The 24,300-nt window shown below is 65.1% G+C and overlaps 2 protein-coding genes across 3 annotated transcripts; one reads left to right on the top strand and one right to left on the bottom strand.

Moving 5' to 3' along the window:
• Positions 1-3,161: 3,161 nt before the first annotated feature.
• Positions 3,162-9,992, top strand: CREB3 (cAMP responsive element binding protein 3). Of its 2 annotated transcripts, none has more exons than XM_075917101.1 (10): positions 3,162-3,536; positions 6,263-6,400; positions 6,483-6,750; positions 6,851-6,939; positions 7,070-7,162; positions 7,753-7,874; positions 8,489-8,557; positions 8,759-8,843; positions 8,921-9,005; positions 9,197-9,992. In XM_075917101.1, the coding sequence occupies exons 2-10, from the start codon at positions 6,263-6,265 to the stop codon at positions 9,568-9,570; spliced, it is 1,323 nt and encodes a 440-aa protein (XP_075773216.1). In that variant the 5' UTR covers positions 3,162-3,536; the 3' UTR covers positions 9,571-9,992. The 2 variants fall into 2 exon arrangements, with proteins under 2 accessions (XP_075773216.1, XP_075773217.1); XM_075917102.1 differs by having other exon boundaries at positions 3,166-3,536; positions 7,753-7,859.
• A 2,205-nt stretch (positions 9,993-12,197) lies between these two features.
• Positions 12,198-22,452, bottom strand: LOC102461030 (avidin-like). Its single transcript, XM_075917093.1, has 4 exons — positions 22,205-22,452; positions 21,295-21,505; positions 16,700-16,832; positions 12,198-12,420 (listed from the first exon to the last, which is right to left on the bottom strand). The coding sequence occupies exons 1-4, from the start codon at positions 22,292-22,294 to the stop codon at positions 12,387-12,389; spliced, it is 468 nt and encodes a 155-aa protein (XP_075773208.1). The 5' UTR covers positions 22,295-22,452; the 3' UTR covers positions 12,198-12,386.
• Between the last annotated feature and the right edge of the window lie 1,848 nt (positions 22,453-24,300).

The raw sequence follows: 24,300 nt of genomic DNA, 5'->3' as shown, positions 1-24,300 counted from the left end.
GTAATCTATCAGTGAACTTGACACCTGATTCCATGCAGAAGCACAGGGTGGTGGTGGAAGGACAAGAGATTTGTAAGTCTATCATGTCAGTGAGAATGGACCCTCTCTGTGAGGCAGAGACCCACCTGGGGAAGTAGGCTGAAAGCAGAGGATCAGAAGGGTGTCTGGGCTGCTTGTTATTGTTACCTGACTGACTGGGGGGAGAAGGAAAATTCCATGGCCATCTTTGGCAGGGAAGACACACCCAGCCCGTTCTTTGTCTCTATTAAGCTATGGACTTCAGGATTTGAACCCACACGAAAAGGGGGAAGGCAAAACTTGCTTTTGCAAAGGAAAGTTGCCGTTTAAGCCTAAAAGGCCAGGATTTCATCAGTAGTGAGCCAAAGATGGGGCCCGGGGGAAAGTACTGTCGATGGGCACTGGATATGGATTTGTTCCTATTGCTGATGTTAACTGTTGTAACCAATGTGCCATTGTGGCGAGGAGCCCTGTGGCGCCTTTTAGACTAAATGAAGTGTTGGAGCATAAACTTTCATGGGCAAAGACCACTTTGCATGTCACATGTGTCTGACGAAGGGGTCTTTGCCCACGAAAGCTTCTGCTCCAACACTTCGGTTAGTCTAAAAGGTGCCACAGGACTCCTTGCCGCTTTTGCAGATTCAGACTAACACGGCTCCCCCCTGATACTTGACACAATGTGTTGTTGTTACCAAGAATTGTAGAAATGTCCAGTGTGCGTGCTCTTTTGGAAAGACCATTGAACCTGCCAAGAAATGTACCATGTGACCCATTGTATGTTAAAGGACCTTGTGATATTGATATTTCACGGTAATGCCTGTAACTGATCTTGGAACTTCTTACAGGACAAAGAAGATTCCAGTCAGAATGTGCTGTGTGGAAAGGTAAACTGAGGCACACCATCATTATGTTTTCATGGCTAAGGCCAAGATACCTACACTATGGGGGATGAGAATCCCTACAGTAACTCATGTTAATTGGATTTCAGACAGTTGCCAGAGCTACCCTGAATAACTTTACTATTTTCTTTAGCTCTGGGCAAGATTGCATGACACACATGGGGATCATGCTGCAAAAGCAGATCTGACTGACTATGGTTCTTACCAAGGTTTACAAAACGGTGCAAGGACATGGTTGTCACTAGGACAGACCTTGCAGTGCTGAAGCCTATTTTAGGCAAGCCTGGTTTTCACACACTTTAAAAATAATGGTGATTGCCTATCTCCTAGAACATACCTTGAAAGGTCATCGCCTCCAGTCGCCCACCTTCACAGCAGGACCAAGTACTACCCTGACAATTTGTGCCCCCAACGGCCTCTGCAAGGATTGAGCTCACAACCCTGAGTTTAGCAGGCCAATGCTCAAACCACTGAGCTATCCTCCCACTCGTCCAGGTCTGTACTCCTGTTTCTAATATTGGATTAGAACCCGCAGTAGCACAGAGCCAAAACATGGGGAGGCTGTGATGCCCTCAGTGATGTTACTGGCATCACCTCCTGCATCAGTTTTGAGTTGGGGTGTCATGTTATTGGATTTTAAAGGGAGCGCAGACAGGTCACTGCTGCACCCACGGGGGGGGGGGGGCGTGTTTGCCTCAAAGTCTGTACAAAGGGGGCCATGTGAGGTGTCAAACGAAAGCTTGTGTCATACTGACTCTGTGTGTGCCACTCATGTATGTGTGTGAGTCTGTGTGAGGTGTTATGAATAGGGGCTCTGTGCTGGTGTGGTGTGCTCTCTGTCTGAGACAGAGCAATGGGCATGGACTGCCTGTTGTGAGGAAGGCTTGTTCAGTGCCTGGCGGTGCTCTCTAGCCCTGCTGCATGGACACTGGCTCTGGGTGGCCAATACACACCTGAGGGATGCGTCTGGCAGCCTGCAGATTGGCCAGTGCCTCATGGCAAGTTGCATGCGAAACAGAGATAGGTCACGTGACCATGTGACCAGCTTGAGTTAGGGACACACCAGGAATATAAAAATCCCATGAGGCCGTCTCCATCTGGTCTTCAATCTTGCTCCTGACCCCAGATGCAGCCTTGCGAGGGACAGCGAGCGGGAAGGAGGCCGACCCGGCCTAATGCAGGTGGACACCAGAGACTTTTAAGCTAGCCGTGTGTAACATCTCTGCTAAGAGCCTGCATTGAGAACTTGGGGATCGTATTCACCTTAACAACCTCACTCTCCTCCTTTTCTTTCTTTTATGAATACACCTTTAGATGGTAGATTCTAAAGGATCGGCCCAGCGTGCTCTTGTGGGTAAGATCCAGAGTGTAAATTGGCTGGGGTTGGGGCTGATTCTTTGGGCCAGGGGGATGTATTCGGGGTAGGTGAGATCGGGTTCTATAACCCCTCACCTGTGTTAGGCTCAGGGCTGATTGTGGCACAGGGAGAGCTGGGGTTTCGGAGGGGTTTTGCTTGTGAGGCTTCCTGCTGGCCGGAATGGCAGCTGGAGCGCTCCGTGTGACTGGTGTGTGGCTTGTTGGGAAAGGGCTCCAGTCGGGGCTGCAAGGAGCCCTGGTTTTGAGCATTCACCTGAGCAGACACCCTCAGCAGTGCCCAGCCCCAGCCTGTCCGCCCAGCCTTTGGAAATGTGCCGTAGCATCTGGGCTCCTGGTCCCACGTGGGGACCCCTCATAAAGCTCTAACCATTTAAAAGGGACTGCGCTAGCCTGCCCGCCCGGTGGCGGCACTCCCCATGGGTCGCCCCACACTGGCCCAGCCCTGCACTCCTCCACCCCACGCTTGCTGGGCTCAGCCCTAGGCCCTAGCCCCACCCTAACCCCCATCTGAGCCGTCAGACCCAGCACAGGGCAGCTGCCTGGAGAGCTGTGCAGGGGGGCACTGACCCACAGCTCCATGGAAGCCACCACCAGCTTCCCTGTTTCCACTGGGCTCAGACCCAGCACAGGGCAGCTGCCTGGAGAGCTGTGCCGGGGGGGCACTGACCCACAGCTCCATGGAAGCCACCACCAGCTTCCCTGTTTCCACTGGGCTCCTCCCCTTCCCGGGGAGCCTCTGCACCAGACCTGGGGCCCGACAGTGATGCGGCAGTGACATCACAGGGGCCTTCTGACGCAGGCTGGGGACAGTGACCTCACAGAGCCCATGGCAAGGGCCAGGTGGCCAGGCTCAGTCCCCCAGCGCTTTGCCCCAGGCCCTGGGGGAGGGGCAGAGCCCCGGGGGTCCGGCACAGCCCGAGTCCAGACCCTGGAAGCGCTGGGGCTCTGCCGGGCCCGGTGAGACTGCCCCGGCTGCATGGGCACCGCTGCGGGGCGGGGCGGGGCGGGCCGGAGCCACGCCCCCGTGCCCGGCTCCCACCCCTCGGCCCCCCTGCGCCCTGTCAATCATGCGTAGCTGGGGGCGGGCTCTCAGCGCGTCTGGGTGACATTGCTGCTGGCCAATAGGGATCGGGGCCCGCCCCGCGCAACGTAGAGGGAGGGGGTGCGCACGGGCTGCTGGGCCAGGTGACGTCATCCGTGGTGTGTTGGAAGCGGTGTTGCGGGCGGAAGCTGCCGAACGAGGTACCGGGGTCTGCGCAGCCCCCCGCCCCTCCCCCCCGGAGAGACCCCCGGCGCCCTCCCCCCCCGCCCCTCCCCCCCGGATAGAACCCCGGCGCCCTCCCCCCCCGCCCCTCCCCCCCCCGGATAGAACCCCGGCGCCCTCCCCCCGCCCCTCCCCCCGGAGAGACCCCCGGAGCCCTCCCCCCCCGCCCCTTCCCCGGAGAGACCCCCGGCGCCCTGCTCCCGCCCCTCCCCCCCCGGAGAGACCCCCGGCGCCTGCTCCCGCCCCTCCCCCCCCGGAGAGAACCCCGGGCTCTTGCACCCCCCGCCCCCCCCCCGGAGAGACCCCCGGCGCCCTGCTCCCGCCCCCCCCCCGGAGAGAACCCCGGCTCTTGCACCCCCCGCCCCTCCCCCCCGGAGAGACCCCCGGCGCCCTCCCCCCCCGCCCCTCCCCCCCCGGATAGAACCCCGGCGCCCTGCCCCAGCCCCTCCCCCCCGATAGAACCCCGGCGCCCTGCTCCCGCCCCTCCCCCCGGATAGAACCCCGGCGCCCTCCCCCCCCGCCCCTCCCCCCCGGATAGAACCCCGGCGCCCTCCCCCCCGCCCCTCCCCCCCCCGGATAGAACCCCGGCGCCCTCCCCCCCGCCCCTCCCCCCCCCCGGATAGAACCCCGGCGCCCTGCCCCAGCCCCTCCCCCCCGGATAGAACCCCGGCGCCCTCCCCCCCCCGGAGAGACCCCCGGCGCCCTCCCCCCCGCCCCTCCCCCCCCGGAGAGACCCCCGGCGCCCTCCCCCCCCGCCCCTCCCCCCCCCGGAGAGACCCCCGGCGCCCTCCCCCCCCGCCCCTCCCCCCCCCGGAGAGACCCCCGGCGCCCTCCCCCCCCGCCCCTCCCCCCCCGGATAGAACCCCGGCGCCCTGCTCCCGCCCCTCCCCCCGGATAGAACCCCGGCGCCCTCCCCCCCCCGCCCCTCCCCCCCCGGATAGAACCCGGCGCCCTCCCCCCCGCCCCTCCCCCCCGGATAGAACCCGGCGCCCTCCCCCCCCGCCCCTCCCCCCCCCCGGATAGAACCCCGGCGCCCTGCCCCAGCCCCTCCCCCCCGGATAGAACCCCGGCGCCCTCCCCCCCCCGGAGAGACCCCCGGCGCCCTCCCCCCCGCCCCTCCCCCCCCCGGAGAGACCCCCGGCGCCCTCCCCCCCCGCCCCTCCCCCCCGGAGAGACCCCCGGCGCCCTCCCCCCCCGCCCCTCCCCCCCGGAGAGAACCCCGGCGCCCTCCCCCCCCGCCCCTCCCCCCCGGAGAGAACCCCGGGCTCTTGCACCCCCCGCCCCTCCTCCCGGATAGAACCCCGGCACCCTGCCCCCCCCACCGGATAGAACCCCGCCGTCTGGTCCCCTGCCCCTCCCCCGGATAGAACCCCGGCATCCTGTCATCCCCTCCCCCCATGGATAGAATCCCGCCCCGCCCCTCCTGATAGAGCCCTGGGGTCCTGCCCCCGTTCCCTCTCCCTGCGGAGAGAACCCCAGCCCCTGCGGCCTTGCCCCTCCAAATAGAGCCCTGGGGTCCTGCCCCCCGTTCCCTCCCCCTGCGGAGAGAACCCCAGCCCCTGCGCCTTGCCCCTCCTGATAGAGCCCTGGGGTCCTGCCCCCCGTTCCCTCCCCCTGCGGAGAGAACCCCAGCCCCTGCGCCTTGCCCCTCCAAATAGAGCCCTGGGGTCCTGCCCCCCGTTCCCTCCCCTGCGGAGAGAACCCAGCCCCTGCGCCTTGCCCCTCCTGATAGAGCCCTGGGGTCCTGCCCCCCGTTCCCTCCCCTGCGGAGAGAACCCCAGCCCCTGCGCCTTGCCCCTCCTGATAGAGCCCTGGGGTCCTGCCCCCCGTTCCCTCCCCCTGCGGAGAGAACCCCAGCCCCTGCGCCTTGCCCCTCCTGATAGAGCCCTGGGGTCCTGCCCCCGCAGACAGGAGCCCGCCTGAGGCATTGGGGCCATGGGGCAGGCGGGGTGCAGCTCCACACCCAGAGCCCGCTGGCTGGGGCTCGGTTGCAGAGGGAAGGAGGGAGAATGCGCCTGGTGCCCCTGGCCATTGCCCTGGGGCAGCGGTTCCTGGCCACGAGCCTGGGTGCCTGTGGAGAACTAGCCGGAGGCCTGCCCAGCAAAGGGGAGCGTTTGGGGCCCAAGGCAAAGGGGAGCGTTTGGGGCCCAAGGCAGTAAGGAGGTCGAGGGGCCCTTCTGCCGCTCAGCCCTGTGCTCTCAGCCTTCCCATGGCGCAGCCGGCCGCGTGGGGCTGAGCACGGCCCCTTCGGCGCTGTCCGAACCGCGGTGCCCTGGCGTGGGCCCCTCGCGGGGAGAGACGCTGCGTGTGCGGAGCAGCTTTCGCGACCCTTCCTCCCTGCTGGGCCCGTTCCAGCCAGGCGCTCCCTGGAGCAGCGGGGCGGGGCCCTGCCTGACCTGGACTGCCAGCAGGCCCCTCCTTCCTGCTCCTCGGCGCCCCACACAGCGATCAGCAGGGCTGCCCCACAAGCGAAGCTGCTGCACCTGTCGGCCGGATCGGGGCCTCGGTGGCGTCAGGCCGGGGCAGAGTCTTGGCTACTTCCCTGGGCCCGGCCCGGCCGCCTGCTCGTGGGCCGCAGGGCTCAGGGCGCCCGGCCTCCCGCAGCAGCACGCTCCAGGCCTCGCGTTGCCTGTGGTGCACCGGAGGGGCAGGCGGGAGGTGGCGCTCTCCCCCAGCCCCTGGGTGGCCTGTCTGTCTCGCTCAGATGTCGTGTCCAGCAGAGGTGGCTGCCTTGGCAGAGGAAGAGCTGCTCAGCTTCCTCCTAGCGGGCGATTCCCCCTGTGCGGCGTTCCCTGGGGCCGACGCCAAGCTGCCGGGAGACTGGGGGCTGCTGGAGCCCGAGGTGAGCCTGGTGCCTGGGGTGGGCAGAGCTGAGCCGTGGGAGGGGGCTTGCAGGCCTGTTGAACAGCCACTCTCCTGCGCAGCTCCTGGATGAGAAGGAGGTGGAGGACTTCCTCAGCGCCCTGCTGAGCCCCTTTGGGCAGGGCCACTCGCCCCCCGACAGCGACAGCAGCTTCTCCGAGGACCAGACCACAGTCCCCATGCCCTGGTCCCCGGCCAGCGACCTGGCCAGCAGCCCTTCCAGCTCGGCCGTGGTGCAGGTGGACCACAGCTACTCCCTCCATCGCGACGGGGCGGTGCTGCAGCGCGCGAGAGCGGAGATGGCAGAAGGAGACATCTTCATTGACCTCGGTGAGGGCCGGCCCCGCGGCCGGAGGCTGTCTGCGGGGGCGGGGTGGCTGGCTGCTATGGGGGTGCCGTGGGTGGAGCCTGACTCTTGTTCCTCTCCCAGATGCGTGGGGGGACTCTGGAAGTGCAGAGGAGACGCCAGGAGACATTGCGGTGCCTGTGGATGACTTGGGGCCTGGGTCCCCCGTGCAGGTACTGAGGCCCATGCCCCAGGGACAAGCCCCACCTGCTCCCTGCCTTTCCAGGCCCCCAAACTCCGGCTCAGGGCAGGCTCCCCGCGCCCAGGGTCTCCAGTCTCAGCAGCGAGTCCTTTGTCTTCCAGTCTGGCTTCCCCGAGCTCACCCTGACAGAAGAGGAGAAACGGCTTCTGCAGAAGGAGGGTGTCTCCTTGCCAGCCCACCTGCCCCTGACCAAGGTGAGTCCCCACCAGCCCGGCTGGGAGGGCCAGGCCAGAGACTGATCGTAGCGCTGAGGGGGGCCCTTCCCCACACTCTGGAGCCGGCGAATTGCTCCCCGAATGGAGCTAGGCCCTCCAGCCAGTGCAGCACTAGCTGCTGGGGGCCCGTCCGCTGCTGTGGAGGGACGGGATGGGGGTGCTGCGGAGAGCTGGAGGGCCAGTGAGGTGCGTCTTGATAGTCCTCAGCCTGCTCCCCCGGCGCCCATAGCTCACCCCTCCCCTCTGCGGCCTGGTCATGGTGAGGTGCAGCGAGCTCAGGGCGGGGGTGCATGCACATGCAGACTGGGAGAGCAGAAAGTGCTGTTGGAGCTGAGGCTCTGCCTGGTGGCTCCCCCGTTTCCTGGCGCCCTGGGGGCAGCAGGTCTCGGCAGCCCCAGGAGGCCTTGCCGTCTGGGCCAGGGCTTGCAGCAGGGTTCCCAGCACATGGGCGCTGCCTGCACCCGGCCCCCTGGCAGGCACCTGCCAGCTCCTGAGCTCGGGCGGGGGCGGGCGTGGCTGGGGCGGCTCTGGCCTGGGAGCGTGGCTGGAACTGGAGCTGGCTCTTCCAGGCTGAGGAGCGGCTCCTGAAGAGAGTCCGTCGAAAGATCCGGAACAAGCAGTCGGCCCAGGACAGTCGGCGCAGGAAGAAGGTCTATATGGACGGCTTGGAGAGCAGGTACCGGGGCAAGCGGTGGGTTTGCACCCCGGGGAGCGCCAGGCCAGGGCTGCGAGATGCATTCCCGCCAGTGGCTGTTAGCCGGGCCGGGGTCCCTGGCCTGTGTGTGTCAGGGCTGGGAACGGGCGACATTCCCTGGGGGGTTCCCTGTTCTGTTCATGCCCGCTGGGGCCCCCGCACTGGCCCTGCCGGCACAGGACGCTGGGCTGGTCGGGCTTGGTCTGACCCGGCCTGGCTGCTCTCACGTTCCGTGCGCTGGCAAAGTGGCCAGCTCTGATCGCGGGCTGAGACCGGCCCCTCCTGTGAGCCGCCTTGGGGCCAGCGCAGCCCTGTGTCACGGGGCTGCCAGCTCAGGTGTGGGGGGTGGGTGTCACCCGCCCTGGGACGCCAAGGGCCGGGGTCAGTCCCAGGGTACATCCCCGCTGGCCCCGTCTGCCTGCAAATCGGTGGTAGCCCAGTTCCCCCATCTGTGTGGGAGCAGTTGGGCTCTGCGCCCCAGCGTGTGGCAGTGCAGGGGGAGATGGGGACACCCCCACCTGGCATAGGGCACCCTCAACCCTGCCCAGAGAGCCAGCGGTGCAAACCCCTGCCCCGTCTGACACTTTCCTCTCCCTGTTGCCACTCGGCAGGGTGGTGGCCTGCACGGCGCAGAACCACCAGCTCCAGAAGAAGGTGCAGCTGCTGCAGAAGGAGAACATGTGAGTCGTTCCCCCCCCCCCCCCCCCCCGCATGGAGACTGGGAAGGGGGCAGCCCCGGGGGAAGGGGAGCGCTTGGCTTCCCGTGACATGGCCCCTCCAGGCAGCACCCCCGCCCTGCCCCGAGAGGGGGCCACGGGGCCCGTGCGGGTGGGGGCAGCCTGGGATGGGGGTGCTCACTCGTGTTTCACACTCGGCCCCAGGTCTCTGCTCGAGCAGCTGCGGAAGCTCCAGGCCCTGGTGCGACAGTCCTCAACCAAGACCACCACCGCCAGCACCTGCATCGTGGTGAGTGGCTGGGCCGCCCCCGGGGCTGGCGGGGCTGGCGTCGCGCCCGTGCTCACGGCTCAGTGCTCTCTCCCCAGGTCCTGCTCCTGTCCTTCTGCCTCATTCTCTCCCCCAGCCTCTACCCGCTGGGAGCCAGGGTGCAGCCGGAGGAGCTCCGAGGGGGTGAGTGGGGCCAGGGGAGAGGCAGGCGTTCTGTGGGTTCCTGGGCTCCCCGTGGGTCCCGGGCTTGGTGCTGTCGTGGTTGCTCGGCTGTCCTGTGCCGTTGCCAGCGGCTGCCCCGTGCAGAGCAGGGCCAGGGCAGCCCCCAGCCCGGCCGTGTCCTGGCGCCGGACCGACTCGCCTCTCTCTTGCAGTGCTGTCTCGGCAGATCCGCGAGTACCCCAGTCAGGGGCCCCGGTTTCAGGCAGGAGCCGCCCCGCAGCGGGAGGGGCCCACGCTGGAAGGGCTGACCCTGGAAGCCGAGAAGGCCTCGCTGCCAGGCAGCCTCAATGGCTCCCGGGAGGGGGGCCGGAGCCCGCCCCGGCCAGAGCACAGCGCGGCCGTCAAGAGCAACTCCTCCTCCGACCCTCCGGCAGGGGCTGGCTCGGAGCCGGGTCCTGCCCAGCAGCTGCCTGCGAGGGGCCCCCTGCACTCAGCCGAGGCGGCAGCCTGGGAGCCGGAGAGGCAGGAGTGGGTGGCGCGCACCCCCAGCGTGGTGATCCAGCAGCACCGAGTAGACGAGATGTGAGGGCCGGGGCTACTCACCCCTTATTGACTCAGTTCCTCAAACGGCCCCGGCGCGGGGTCTGCCGTCCGCCCCCAGACCTGAGCTGGGGCAGCTGCCTGTAGTGGGGAGGGGGCTGCAGCCCCTCCCAGCCCCCCAGCACTCTGGGCCAGCTCTGCAGCCGGGCTGGGCCCCACTGGGCTGGGCCCCGGGGTCCAGGCCCCTGAGCAATTCCTGCAGCTCCAGGCGCGGATTGCCCAGCCCCCACGCTCCCACAGGCCAGGCCGCGCCCCCCACCCCAGCGGGGGGGTGACAGGCACAGTTCTCTGCCCAGGGCTGTCACCAGCGCGGGGCCTGCCCTGCTGTGGGGGTGCACAGAGCCCTGAGGGCTGGTGCCCATGGTGGGGGGCACCGTGGCTTGTGCAATAAAGTGTAAATAAACTGGGCCCCTGTGGCGCTGTCCCTTGTGTGCAGGGGCCCCGCTAGCCCCCCAAGCTGCCCCCGTGCAAGGGGGTCCAGCCTCCCCCTGCCCCCCCCCGGTAACTGCCCTGCCCCCGACCGGCCTCCTGCAGGCAGAGGGCCCTGGCCCTACCCCCTCTTCTCCCCCCCCCACCTGTGGCATCTGCACAGTCCCAGGAAGCCAGGCCCAGCCGGCGCGTGGCCTGGGCTGCGCTGGGTGAGGGGTGAAGCCGAGGACGCTGCCCGGAAGCTTGTCCCCAAGAAGGCCCTGGCAGTGGGCAAAGAGGCGCCTGAGTGTCCTAGTCCCTGGGCGGGGGGCAGGAGAGGCCCTTCCCCCACGGTGACAGTGCATGGGGCACCCCTGGGCCCACTTACTGCTGGGGGGGCGGGTTCAGGGGAGTCTGAGCGGTGCCGCAGCATCCCCAGGCCTCTGCCCTTCGCCCTGGGCCTGCCTTGGGGGTGGCAGCTGCCCCTGCTCCCCTGGGGGTTAGTGCCCACTGGGAGCTGGCGGCTGCCAGGAGCGGGGCTGAGCTGCGAGGACCGAGGGAAGCAGCCACGGGGGGGGGGCAGAGCGTGCGAGGGCCGAGGGAAGCAGCCACGTGGGGGGGGCAGAGCGTGCGAAGGCCAAGGGAAGCAGCCACGTGGGGGGGCAGAGCGTGCGAGGGCCGAGGGAAGCAGCCACGTGGGGGGGGACAGAGCGTGCGAGGGCCGAGGGAAGCAGCCACGTGGGGGGGGGACAGAGCGTGCGAGGGCCGAGGGAAGCAGCCACGTGGGGGGGGCAGAGCGTGCGAGGGCCGAGGGAAGCAGCCATGTGGGGGGGGCAGAGCGTGCGAAGGCCAAGGGAAGCAGCCACGTGGGGGGGGGACAGAGCGTGCGAGGGCCGAGGGAAGCAGCCACGTGGGGGGGGCAGAGCGTGCGAGGGCCGAGGGAAGCAGCCATGTGGGGGGGGGACAGAGCGTGCGAGGGCCGAGGGAAGCAGCCACGTGGGGGGGACAGAGCGTGCGAGGGCCGAGGGAAGCAGCCACGCGGGGGGGACAGAGCGTGCGAGGGCCCAGGGAAGCAGCCACGTGGGGGGGGACAGAGCGTGCGAGGGCCGAGGGAAGCAGCCACGCGGGGGGGACAGAGCGTGCGAGGGCCCAGGGAAGCAGCCACGTGGGGGGGGACAGAGCGTGCGAGGGCCGAGGGAAGCAGCCACGTGGGGGCGACAGAGCGTGCGAGGGCCGAGGGAAGCAGCCACGTGGGGGGGACAGAGCATGCGAGGGCCCAGGGAAGCAGCCACGTGGGGGGGGACAGAGCGTGCGAGGGCCGAGGGAAGCAGCCACGTGGGGGGACAGAGCGTGTGAGGGCCGAGGGAAGCAGCCACGTGGGGGGGACAGAGCGTGCGAGGGCCCAGGGAAGCAGCCACGTGGGGGGGGACAGCGTGCGAGGGCCCAGGGAAGCAGCCACGTGGGGGGGACAGAGCGTGCGAGGGCCGAGGGAAGCAGCCACGTGGGGGGGACAGAGCGTGCGAGGGCTGAGGGAAGCAGCCACGTGGGGGGGACAGAGCGTGCGAGGGCCCAGGGAAGCAGCCACGTGGGGGGGACAGAGCGTGCGAGGGCCCAGGGAAGCAGCCACGTGGGGGGGACAGAGCGTGCGAGGGCCGAGGGAAGCAGCCACGTGGGGGGGACAGAGCGTGCGAGGGCCGAGGGAAGCAGCCACGTGGGGGGGGACAGAGCGTGCGAGGGCCGAGGGAAGCAGCCACGTGGGGGGACAGAGCGTGCGAGGGCCCAGGGAAGCAGCCACTGGGGGGCGGCTCAGACCCAGGCCTAAGGGCCTCTCTAACTCTGGATTGTGGCTCTACCCTCCCTGGCTTGGGTCCACCCCGGGTTCCTCCAGAGCGTCCCGCCACCCGGGCAGGGCGAGGTCTGAGGGGCGGGTCCCAGGGAGAAGGCCACAGACCTGGGCTCTGGTTTCCAGGGGAACAGGTTTATTTGGCTCCTGGCGCCCAGAACCTCCCGGGGTGGCGCCTGCTTGAGGGAAAGGAGCGTCCGGGACGAGCCTGGAGGCGGTTTAGCAAACGGGCGTCTCCTTGGGCCGGGCTCACGGGGAGACTCCGGCACCCCCGGGGAGCCCAGGCGGGGCGGGCGGGACAGACGGCTCCGCGACAGCGACTCCAGGGCTGAGAGCGATAAAACACCAGAGACTCCTGTGCCTCCTGCGCTAGAGCTTTATGGGCAGCCCGGGGAGATGGAGCCAGAAACGGGCGACCAGCCCAGCGAGCTGCTCCCTGGGGGCCCAGACAATCCCGGCAGGGCAGGGCCGGAGCCGGGGCTGCAGAGCGTGGTCCTGGGGCTGCTGGGTCACCGGGCGCCGTCGCTCCTCGCGGATTGGCCCCCGCTCCATCATTTGACCCGGGTGAAAATGCTGGTGCCGACCCTGTAGGGAAGCGCAGCGCCTGGGTTACTGCGTGCGGGGCCTGCGCCCAGGGCTGCCCTTACTTGGGGGGCAGGAGGCAGGGCCATGAAGACTGAGAGAGGCCTAAAGAGGCACCTCCTCCAGCTTCAGCCTCCATCTCAGGGGCCGCCCAGACGCCCAGCCCAGGGTGGGAGCAGCCGCACCGCCGTGGCCTCAGGACCACCCAGCCGCACCGCCGTGGCCTCAGAACCACCCAGCCGCACCGCCGTGGCCTCAACCACCCAGCCGCATCGCCGTGGCCTCAGAACCACCCAGCCGCACCGCCGTGGCCTCAGAACCACCCAGCCGCGCCGCCGTGGCCTCAGAACCACCCAGCCGTGCCGCCGTGGCCTCAGAACCACCCAGCCGCGCCGCCGTGGCCTCAGAACCACCCAGCCGCGCCGCCGTGGCTTCAGAACCACCCAGCCGCACCGCCGTGGCCTCAGAACCACCCAGCCGCACCGCCGTGGGGGCAGGGCTCTGCGGAAAGGCCCTTCCCTGCCCTCTGCCTTGGCTCCCAGCGGTGCCCCCACCCTGGGTGGCTCTCTCTCTGGGAACGGCTGTGGCAGGACATGCGCCTGGCCCCTGCCTGACCCACCAGGGATCACTGGCAGCTCTGGGGTGTGCCAGGCCCAGGGACCGCAGCAAACCCTGCCCCCCAGCAAGAGACACGCATCCGTTCCCAGGCCAGTGGAGACCCTTGTGTGTGGATGACACCCTGTGACGGGGGGGGGGGGGCTGTCTGCTCCGTACCCCGCCTGGCTGCGCTGTGGGATTCCCACGGACTCACCCACCTGTGGGTTGGCCCAGACACCTAGTCCCAGCCTGGGCAGGGAACACGGCTCTTCCCGGGGGAGAGACAAAGGGAGGGAGGCGGAGATGCCACCTGGCTGGGGGCGGGGCCTGGGGCGGGGCAGTCGGAGCGTGGGGAAGCACGGAGGAGACTAAAAGCCAGTACGGGGTTCAGGGGCCTGTGACCCCGCCCCCCAAGGGCACTAGGGCCGTCGGCCTATCCTGTGCCTGCGCTGGGCTGGATCCTGGAGAAGCAATAAGCCCATTTGTGCTCTCCTGGTGGGCGGAGTCACATCTGGCTGCAGACGGGGTGCAGGGTCGGGGGCTCCCTGACCTGCCGTCACCCCCCTCCCCTGCACAACACAGGCCCTGGGACTGGTCCGACCTTCCTGCATGGCACAGGCCCTAGAGCTTCCCCCAGTTCCTAGAGCCCAGGAACCTCGAGAGGTCAAGTCCAGTCCCCTGGAGTCACGGCAGCACCAAGCACCGTCTAGAGCAGGGTCCGAGTCCCCCGGGGTGCCCGAGAGAGGTTGGGGGGGACGTCAACACACAAAGTCGGAGAAGTGTCAGTGATGATGAATGTTTCTTTTAAGTGTTACAGCACTTCATTATTTTTGTATTTTTTACACCCACAAATGTCACCACCTGCCCGGCTACGATTATGCTGTTTACACAAATGTGTTGCAATGGTAGAAAAAAATGTGAGTGTGTCTGAAAACTGTAGGGGCTGGGGGTACTTGTAACTGTTGAAAAAATGGGTACTTTAAAAAAAGGTTGAGAGAGACTGGTCTAGACCGTCCCTGGCCGGTGTGTCCAGCCTGCTCTTCAGTCTCTCCAGAGACGGGGATTCCACAACCCCCCGGGCGACTCATTCCAGTGTTTGACCCCCTGCCAGGCAGGAAAATTTCCCAATGTCCAGCCTAAACCTCCCCTGCTGCAGTTTCAGCCCCTTGCTGCTTGTCCTGTCCTCAGAGGCCAAGATGAACAAGTTGTTTTCCCTCCTCCTTGTGACGCCCTTTTGGGTACTTGAAAGCCGCTATCATGTCCCCCCTCAGTCTGCTCCTTTCCAAACTAAACAAGCCCAGTTCATGAAGCCTGGCTTCATAGGTCATGTTCTCTAGACCTTTAATCATTCTTGTCGCTCTTCTCTGTACCCTTTCCAATTTCTCCACATCTTTCTTGAAATGTGGTGCCCAGAACGGGACACAGTACTCCAGCTGAGGCCTAACTAGTGCAGAGTAGAGCGGAAGAATGACTCCTCGTGTCTTGCTCACAACACTCCTGTTAACGCAGCCTAGAATCATGTTTGCTTTCTTTGCAACAGCATCACACTGACGACTCATATTTAGCTTGTGGTCCACTATGACCCCTAGATCCCTTTCTGCCGTACCCCTTCCCAGACCATCACTTCCCATTCTGTGTGTGTGAAACTGATTGTTCCTTCCTAAGTGGAGCACTTTGCATTTGTCCTTATTAAACTTCATCCTATTAGTCGCATGATATTCTTATTGATAAACTAGGCAAATATAACTTAGATAGGGCCACGATAAGGTGGGTGCATAATTGGCTGGATAACCGTAGTCAGAGAGTTGTTGTTAACGGTGCTAAATCCTGCTGGAAAGGGATAACAAGTGGAGTTCCGCAAGGGTCTGTTCTGGGACCCGTACTGTTCAATATCTTCATCAATGATGTAGATATTGGGATAGAGAGTACGCTTAGTAAGTTTGCAGATGATACCAAACTGGGTGGGGTTGCGACTTCTTTGGAGGATAGGGACATAATTCAAAATGACCTTAGCAAGTTAGAGAAATGGTCGGAGGTAAACAGGATGAGGTTTAATAAAGAGAAATGCAGAGTGCTCCACTTAGGAAGGAACAATCAGTTCCATACATACAAGGTGGGAAGCGACTGTCTAGGAAGGAGCATGGCGGAAAGGGATCTAGGGGTCATAGTGGACCACAAGTTGAATATGAGTCAACAGTGTGATGCTGTTGCAAAAAAAGCAAATATGATTCTACGTTGTATCAACAGGTGTGTTGTAAGCAAAACTCGTGAAGTCATTCTGCCGCTCTACTCTGCACTAGTTAGGCCTCAGCTGGAGTACTGTGTCCAGTTCTGGGCGCCACATTTCAAGAAAGATGTGGAGAAATTGGAAAGGGTACAGAGAAGAGCGACAAGAATGATTAAAGGTTTAGAGAACATGACCTATGAAGCCAGGCTTCATGAACTGGGCTTGTTTAGTTTGGAAAAAAGAAGATTAAGGGGGGACATGAGAGCGGTTTTCAAATATCTAAAAGGGTGTCACAAGGAGGAAGGAGAAAATTTGTTCCTCTTGGTTTCTGAGGACAGGACAAGGAGTAATGGGCTTAAAGTGCAGCAGGGGAGGTTTAGATTGGACATTAGGAAAAAATTCCTAACTGTCAGGGTGGTCAAATATTGGAATAAATTGCCAAGGGAGGTGGTGGAATCTCCCTCTCTGGAGATATTTAAGAACAGGTTAGATAGACATCTGTCAGGGATGGTGTAGACGGAGCTTGGTCCTGCCTTGAGGGCGGGGGCTGGACTCGATGACCTCTCGAGGTCCCTTCCAGTCCTATGATTCTATGATTCTATTGATCTCAGACCATTTCTCCAATTTGTCCAGATCATTTTGAATTCTGACCTTCTCCTCCAGAGCAGTCGCAACCCCTCCCAGGTTGGCATCATCTGAAAACTTAATAAGAGTCCTCTCTATGCTGATATCTAAATTGTTGATGAAGATATTGAACAGAGCCGGTCCCAGAACAGACCCTGGGGAACCCCACTTGTTATGCCTTTCCAGCCTGACTGGGAACTGTTAATAGCTCCTCTCTGAGACCAGTTATCCAGCCAGTTCTGCACCCACCTTACAGTAGCCCCATCTCGGTTGCAGTTCCCTAGTTTATTGATAGAAGGTCATGAGAGACCAGTCATGCCTTAGGGTACGTCTAGACTACATGGCTCTGGCGCCAGAGGCATGTAGATGAGGCTACCAGACATAGGAAAATGAAGCGGTGATTTAAATAATCACCGCTTCATTTAAATTTACCTGGCTGCCGCGCTGAGCTGATCAGCTGTTTGCCGGCTCAGCGCGATGGTCTGGACGCGCGGGTGGCGACATCAAAGGTATTTGTCGACCACCCAGGTAAACCTCCTGGGACTCGTTATCCTATCGAAGAAGCGATCAGGTTGGTTTGACGTGATTTGTTCTTTACCAATCCATGCTGGCTGTCACCTGTCACCTTATTATCTTCCAGATGCTGGTGAGTCTGGGCTGGGAGCCCGGCCCGGCCCTGCCCCATCCCACTCGGGGGTCCCGTACCCCCAGCAGTGGCCCAGCTCGGAGCCGGGGTCGGGATCCCAGCCAGGCCACAGCCCTGAGCAGTGACGGGGCCAGGCCCTGCCGTCCCGCTCCGCAGGCAGCACCCGGCCAGGTGTGCCCAGCACCCACCTGGTGGCTCTCCAGTCGCTGCGTGAGTCTCTGACCTCCTCGCGCAGCAGCCAGGCCGTGTGCAGCGTCTCCGCGCCCTGCTCGCCCTGGAAGCACTGGCCCACGAAGACGGTCACCGAGTCCGGCGGAGACTCTGGTGGGCGGGAGCAACCGGCTCAGCGCCCGAGGCACGGCACTGACCCCTCCCGCTGGGCCCGCTGCGGGCGCCCCACTGCTGGAGCCAGTCCGGGGGCTCAGGGCAGTGACCCACCCCGAGGGCGCGAGGGCACTGAGTACAGGACAGAGCACAGCACCCTGCCCCACACTCAGCCCACTGCCCCCTGCCCCACACTCACCCCCACTGCCCCCTGCCCCACACTCACCCCCACTCTCACCCCCACCACCCCGTCGCACACTCACCCCCACCTCCCCCTGCCCCACACTCACTCCACTGCTCCCTGCCCCACACTCACCCCCACTCTCACCCCCACCACCCCGTCGCACACTCACCCCCACCTCCCCCTGCCCCACACTCACTCCACTGCTCCCTGCCCCACACTCACCCCCACTCTCACCCCCACCACCCCGTCCCACACTCACCCCCACCTCCCCCTGCCCCACACTCAGCCCACTGCTCCCTGCCCCACACACCACCACTGCCCCCTGCCCCACACTCACCCCCACGCTCACCCCCACCACTTCCTGCCCCACACTCACCCCCACCTCCCCCTGCCCCACACTCATCCCCACTCTCACCCCCACCACTTCCTGCCCCACACTCACCCCCACCTCCCCCTGCCCCACACTCATCCCCACTCTCACCCCCACCTCCCCCTGCCCCACACTCACCCCCACTCTCACCCCCACCACTTCCTGCCCCACACTCACCCCCACCTCCCCCTGCCCCACACTCATCCCCACTCTCACCCCCACTACTTCCTGCCCCACACTCACCCCCACCGCCTCCTGCCCCACACTCACCGCTCCCTGCTCTACACTCATTCCCACCACCTCCTGGTCCCGAAGCCCCCTGCCCCATACTAACCGTCATGCCCCTGGGTCTGTGGCTCCCAGCCCCACACACACGTGGCCCCCTGGGCCCGACGCCCTCTTCCCCACACTAATCCACACAGCCCCCTGCCCCACACTCACCACATTTCAGACCCCATTAAAACCCACTTTTGCCTGCAGGGCAAACAGATGACCTGGTGCTCCCCTTCCCCCAACCGCTGCCCAGACAGGAAGCAGCACCTGCCCTGCAGGCCTCGCACCTGCAGACACACCGCGGGCGCTGGCAAGAGCAGCAATGAGACAGCGTCTCTGAGCAGCGCGACCAGCCCCCCGCAGCTGTGCTGAGCCGGGCGCTGGGGCCTGTGGGCTGCGCCGCGGCAGCGTCCTGGCCAGGGGCGGCGGTGGCAGGCTGGGCACTAAGGGACGTTGAAGAGGTGACTTTCAAACCTGGTCTCAGAGCAGCCCCACCTGCCTGCCACGGTTCCGAGCTGGGTCCCCCTGGCTCCCAGTGACGGGCCCGCTAGCTGGTAAAATCGGCCTCCAGCCCTGTGGCTGGAAGTGGGAACTTTGAACCCCCAGCAGCGCCGCTGGGTGCTGGGCCCATCCCAGTCCTGTCAGGGTCTCCCCCGCCCCCCGGCTTTGCAGCCGTCGATCCTTTCGCCATGGCAATTCCCTGTTGTGCTACTGGCCGCCTGCAGCGTCTGCCTGCCCCTCAGGAGTTACCTGGTTTCAGGGCTGGTGGAAGGGGACTCCGAGTTGGGCCACGAAGGCCAAGTCCACGTCACTGTGGAAAGTGTGACAGCTGCCACCTGGGCCCTGCCCCAGGCACGTCCTGGCCTTGCAGTGTGAGCGACAGAGCTCGTGTCTGTCACACTCACGTCTGCCACAGCCCAAGGACATGTACCCCACTGGCCAGGGCATTGCAGGAGCATCAGCACGTTCCCAGTGTGCACTGTTGCCGGGCTGGCTGGCTGGGAGGGGTTCCACGCACTTAGAGATCCCCCTCACTGAGCCTTCCCCTGCGGCTCCTTCCCCCAGACCCATCTGCTTCCAGCCTCTATGCTTCATGCAACGTTTGGCTTCACCATCACCTCCTGTCTGCCGTGCACCGCGCCTGCCGGGGCTGCCCCGTGACCCCAATGGCTCCAGGCCTGGGAAGGAGAAGGGAGGGCTGGCCAGCGTTCGGTGACTAAAGGGTTAAACTCAGGGAGCTAGGGGGTGTTGGTGGGGCCCAGGAGAGCCAATGGGGGAAGGTGCCGAGATTTGAATGGGAGGATAAAGCTGCCGGCTGTTTCCTTTGGGTGAGGTTTCTAAGGCAGGAGATGGGGGAACAAGATGAATTGAACCAGGCAGAACTCCAAGCCATGCGGGGCATGGACCGGACCCTGACGTACGGCGCGTGAGTAGAGAGGGAAATGCCTAGTTAGTTGTGATCAGGTTCTTGTCTTTGTTTTGTTGTTTGGTTAAATGTCCCTGTGCTAATCCATGAGCCTCCCTTCACTGTATCTAAGCTGCGCCCAGAGACCCCATTTTAATCCGTTCTTCTCTCTGTGACACCCAGCAACCGAGTCTGTGTTACCGGTCTCCCTTTTGTTTTGGCAATAAAATCATCTTTCTAAGGCCATGATTTGATTCTTGTGCCTGGGAAGGTGGCAGGAGGGCTGTGTGTCTGCCGAACACGGGGAGGCTGCTAGCTGGGACTGCCGCTTGTTTTCTCTCTCTGTCTTCAAGCTCCCTTGTGGGGGGGGGGGAGGGGGTGTCTGCCTCTGGATGAAGTTCAAGTGCTTCTCCCTGGGTCTAAGAAGAAGGGTCTTTCACACTCAGTGGTGGCTGCTGGTCTCCCAGGGCCAGGGGCCTGTGACCTTGGGGAGCTATTTAAAGCAGAAGTCTCTAGAGACGAGGCTTTTACGGTCTCGTGCAGGCCCCCACCTTCTGCACTCGGAGTGCCAGAGTGGGAGCAGCCCTGACAAGGCCTCTCGCTGGCCGAGGTTCAGGCTTGCTCTGTCCACTGCCCTGCTCCCAGCTGAGCCCGAGTCGCCCAACTGCCTGGACACCAGCCCCTAGCAGTCCATTGCCTCACGGGGCAGACAGCCCTGTCCTGCTGACCCTCCCCTCACGCCTGACCCCCTCCACACTCCTGGAGACCATCCCTGCCCCACAGTGGGGAATGAGAGCCCAGGGTCTGCCGGCCGGCCCTCCCCTCATGCCTGCCCACCCCCCACAGGCCACACACCCCTGGAGACCAGCCCTGCCCCACAGTGGGGAATGAGAGCCCAGAGTCTGCCAGCCGACCCTCCCCTCATGCCTGCCCACCCCCCACAGGCCACACACCCCTGGAGACCAGCCCTGCCCCACAGTGGGGAATGAGAGCCCAGGGTCTGCCAGCTGGCCCTCCCCTCATGCCTGCCCACCCCCCACAGGCCACACACCCCTGGAGACCAGCCCTGCCCCACAGTGGGGAATGAGAGCCCAGGGTCTGCCAGCTGGCCCTCCCCTCATGCCTGCCCACCCCCCACAGGCCACACACCCCTGGAGACCAGCCCTTCCCCACAGTGGGGAATGAGAGCCCAGAGTCTGCCAGCCGACCCTCCCCTCATGCCTGCCCACCCCCCACAGGCCACACACCCCTGGAGACCAGCCCTGCCCCACAGTGGGGAATGAGAGCCCAGGGTCTGCCAGCTGGCCCTCCCCTCATGCCTGCCCACCCCCCACAGGCCACACACCCCTGGAGACCAGCCCTGCCCCACAGTGGGGAATGAGAGCCCAGGGTCTGCCAGCTGGCCCTCCCCTCATGCCTGCCCACCCCCCACAGGCCACACACCCCTGGAGACCAGCCCTGCCCCACAGTGGGGAATGAGAGCCCAGAGTCTGCCAGCTGGCCCTCCCCTCATGCCTGCCCACCCCCCACAGGCCACACACCCCTGGAGACCAGCCCTGCCCCACAGTGGGGAATGAGAGCCCAGGGTCTGCCTGCCGACCCTCCCCTCATGCCTGCCCACCCCCCACAGGCCACACACCCCTGGAGACCAGCCCTGCCCCACAGTGGGGAATGAGAGCCCAGAGTCTGCCAGCCGACCCTCCCCTCATGCCTGCCCACCCCCCACAGGCCACACACCCCTGGAGACCAGCCCTGCCCCACAGTGGGGAATGAGAGCCCAGGGTCTGCCTGCCGACCCTCCCCTCATGCCTGCCCACCCCCCACAGGCCACACACCCCTGGAGACCAGCCCTGCCCCACAGTGGGGAATGAGAGCCCAGGGTCTGCCTGCCGACCCTCCCCTCATGCCTGCCCACCCCCCACAGGCCACACACCCCTGGAGACCAGCCCTGCCCCACAGTGGGGAATGAGAGCCCAGGGTCTGCCAGCTGGCCCTCCCCTCATGCCTGCCCACCCCCCACAGGCCACACACCCCTGGAGACCAGCCCTGCCCCACAGTGGGGAATGAGAGCCCAGGGTCTGCCAGCTGGCCCTCCCCTCATGCCTGCCCACCCCCCACAGGCCACACACCCCTGGAGACCAGCCCTGCCCCACAGTGGGGAATGAGAGCCCAGGGTCTGCCTGCCGACCCTCCCCTCATGCCTGCCCACCCCCCACAGGCCACACACCCCTAAACCGCCACTTCACAGTGAAGCCGAAGGTGGGCTGCTCTTGCCGGTTGGCGTCGTGCTGGACTCCGTGCAGGGGCGAGAGCAAGACGCCCGCCCTGGGGGCCATGGTGGCAGGGAGGTAGGAGCCTGAGAACTCCCCAGTCTCGCTGAGCCCAGAGATGATCATCTTGCAGCCCAGGCTGCTCTTCCAGGAGCCGGACAGGACGCACTGGAAAGGGAGGCGCCTGGTCAGCCCACACATGGCCGGGTCAGGTGCTCAGCCGAGCCTGGGACCCGCGAGCCCAGACCACAGAGCCGGAGAGGAGCCACAAAGTGTTGGCTGGTCTCTGCTTCCTGAGCTCCCGGAAAGCGCCCCTCCCCCCCACGCCTCCCCACTTATCTCGGGCTCTTCCCGGCGGGGGTGCCACCCGAAATGCAGCTAACGGGGCTGGAGCCGAGCTCTGCTACCGCTCACAGGCCTGTCTCTCGCTCAGTGGCCAGCCCCTGGCAGCGATGGCCCCTCTCCCTGCCCCAGCGGAGCCCTCGGGGTGCAACAGCCCTGGGTTCACACCCTGGGTAATCGTGACGTGAGCAGGGGCTGCAGGCAGCGTCCGGAGGCTGGCTGGGCGGGGAGAGACCTGGCGTCTGTCAGTGCAGCAGGTGCCTGGTTTGCGCCGATTTGCCGGATAGTCAGGGCTGGGAGAGGTGAGCAGCCCAGCAAGGGGGAGGTGAGGGACCCGCCCCAGCCCCCTTTGTAGGGGACTTGCCCAATGAACAGGGCTAAACAGGCTTCATGAGGAGCCTCTTCCCTGCACCAGTGGGGCTGGAGCTGGGTTTCTCCCCCGCTGGCTGGGAGCTGAAATCACTGGGAGACTCAGCCCTGGAGCCAGCCCCCCAGCTCCCCTTGCCCAGCCGCGCCTGCCGGTACCTTTCTCGGCGCAGCGGTGCCAAGCGTCACGGCGGCACCAGGGGTCACCAGAGCCAGGGCGAGGAGCAGAGCGACCAGGGTTTTCCCCATTGTGCAGGCAGAACCCAGCTGAGCCTGTGGCCAGGCCGATGTCTGGGGCACCCGCCAGGTCCTGCCCTTATATCCCCCAGGGCCGCCAGGCTGCAACCCGAGCTGCGTGCCCCTCCCAGAAACAGGCGCCTCAGCTGTTTGCGCTGTGCCCGTGGCAGCCTGCGGGGTGAGTGAGTGGGGCAGGGGGCTGCATTCGCTGGCTCCTGAGGCTCTGCCGCCCTGTGACTCTCTGGCAGCGAGCTGAGGCGTGTGACCCAGCGGTGAGCTGAGAGCCCGGCTATAGATAGAGCCCAGTGACCGGCGGTGCCAGGTGGGACGGCGCCCCGCTCCGAGAGCTGCGTCCTGCCATGACCATGGGGGACTGCGAGGCCACGTTGCCCTGCGCCGCCGGGGGCAGCGTCTCCCTATGCCAGGCGGGGGGCCTGGGCACGGGCGGGCCAGCAGATGTCCCGGTTCACAAGGGACAGTCCAGCAGGTGCGGCAGCGTTTTCTTAAACCGGGTAAATTGTCCCGCGCCGCCTGCGCCCCCTCAGGACGTGCAGCTGCAGGATCCGCACTGGCCATGCGCCTGCCCACCGGGGGAGTGGGGACCAGTGGCCAGCAATGGCGGGGGGGTGTCATGGAGTGGGGGGGAGTCCCCCAGAGGGGACGCTCAGCCGGCAGGGAGTGCAGAAGGTTTATTGGTTCCCAGGGACCCAGCACAGCCTGGGATCGCTGTTAACACAGGAACCAGGAGACGTCTGTGCTATTCCTCCCGGGGGGAGGGGAGGAGCACTGGCCCTGTTCCCCCCCTTCCAGCTCTATACCCCCTCTCTCACCCTAAAACCAGCCGAGAGTGACTCCTCCCCCAGGCTCTAGTCCCCAGCCTGGGGTCAGCCCTGCCAACCCCTCCCTGTCCAGATAGTGTTGCCATGCCCAGGGAAACTGAGGCGCGCACACAACTGGCATTATTACAGAACAGCCCAGGACAGCAGAATCACAGACACCCCGCAAGGCAAACAGTGACTGCAGCCCCTGCTTCCGCACAGCTCTCCCCCCTTTGAGACCGATCCAAGCAGGATCACTCAGCTGGTGGCTGGGGAAGTCCCACGCCCCACTCCAGGCGAAGGTGTCGGCTGTGACATCGGTGCTCTCCTTCGCATGGACACTCCGTGCCCTCGTCCTGCCAGAGCTGGCTCCATCTCAGCGGCTTGGCGCTGGCCCGTCATCTGGTGCAGCCAGGCTGGTGGGAGGGGCACGGTGACACACCGCCCAGACAGACACGGCTGCAGCTTTCCCCAGGCCCACCCCAGGGCCAGGCCGCCTGCTCTCTGGCCATGTCGCTCAGCTCCCAGGGCAGCCGCTCGGCGCCATCTTGCTTGTCTTTAAAGTGCTGCATCGTCCTGCCTTTTGTTCCACTTGGGATCAGTTTGCATCAGCCCCACCCCAGCCCAGTGTCCATCCTTCTTGGGGACCAGCCCCACGGGAGAGGCCCAGGGGCTGGAGGACGGTTGGATCTGCCCTAGCGCCAGCATGTCCTGGACCTCTCTCTCCAGGTCCTGGGCCGTCTTCTCCGTGGCTCCGAGCGGGGAGCAGCGCACCAGAGGGTGCCTGTCTCCACCCGGTGGACAGCCAGGTTGGTGAGACCAGGAGTGTCGGAGAACAGCTGCTGGCGGGAGCGCAGCACCTCCCGGGTCTTGGCCTGCTGGGCCGGGGTGAGCTGGCCCGAGAGGGCAATTGACTCCAGCACAGAGGCCGCTCTGGTCCCAGAGAACAGCCACGAGGGGGGCGTCTTCCTGCACACGGCCAGCACCACATTCTCCCTGCCCCAGTACGGCCATGGTGCCCCCGCTGGCTGCGCATCCGGCCGGACAGCTCCACCACAGGATTCACCTGCTTGGTGACCTGCAAGGGGCCGGCCCAGGCTGCTTGCAGCTTGTTCTTCTGCACGGGGCTGAGACCTGCTGCGATGTAGTGGGCAGGCCATACACGCTGGGCCTGGGGCTGACCCCTACTGACCGGCATCT

Source organism: Pelodiscus sinensis, unplaced genomic scaffold (assembly GCF_049634645.1).
Source record: "Pelodiscus sinensis isolate JC-2024 unplaced genomic scaffold, ASM4963464v1 ctg100, whole genome shotgun sequence".
Lineage (NCBI taxonomy): Eukaryota > Metazoa > Chordata > Testudines > Trionychidae > Pelodiscus > Pelodiscus sinensis.
The sequence above is the reverse complement of the archived record's forward strand: the minus strand, read 5'-3'. Positions and strand labels throughout refer to the sequence as shown.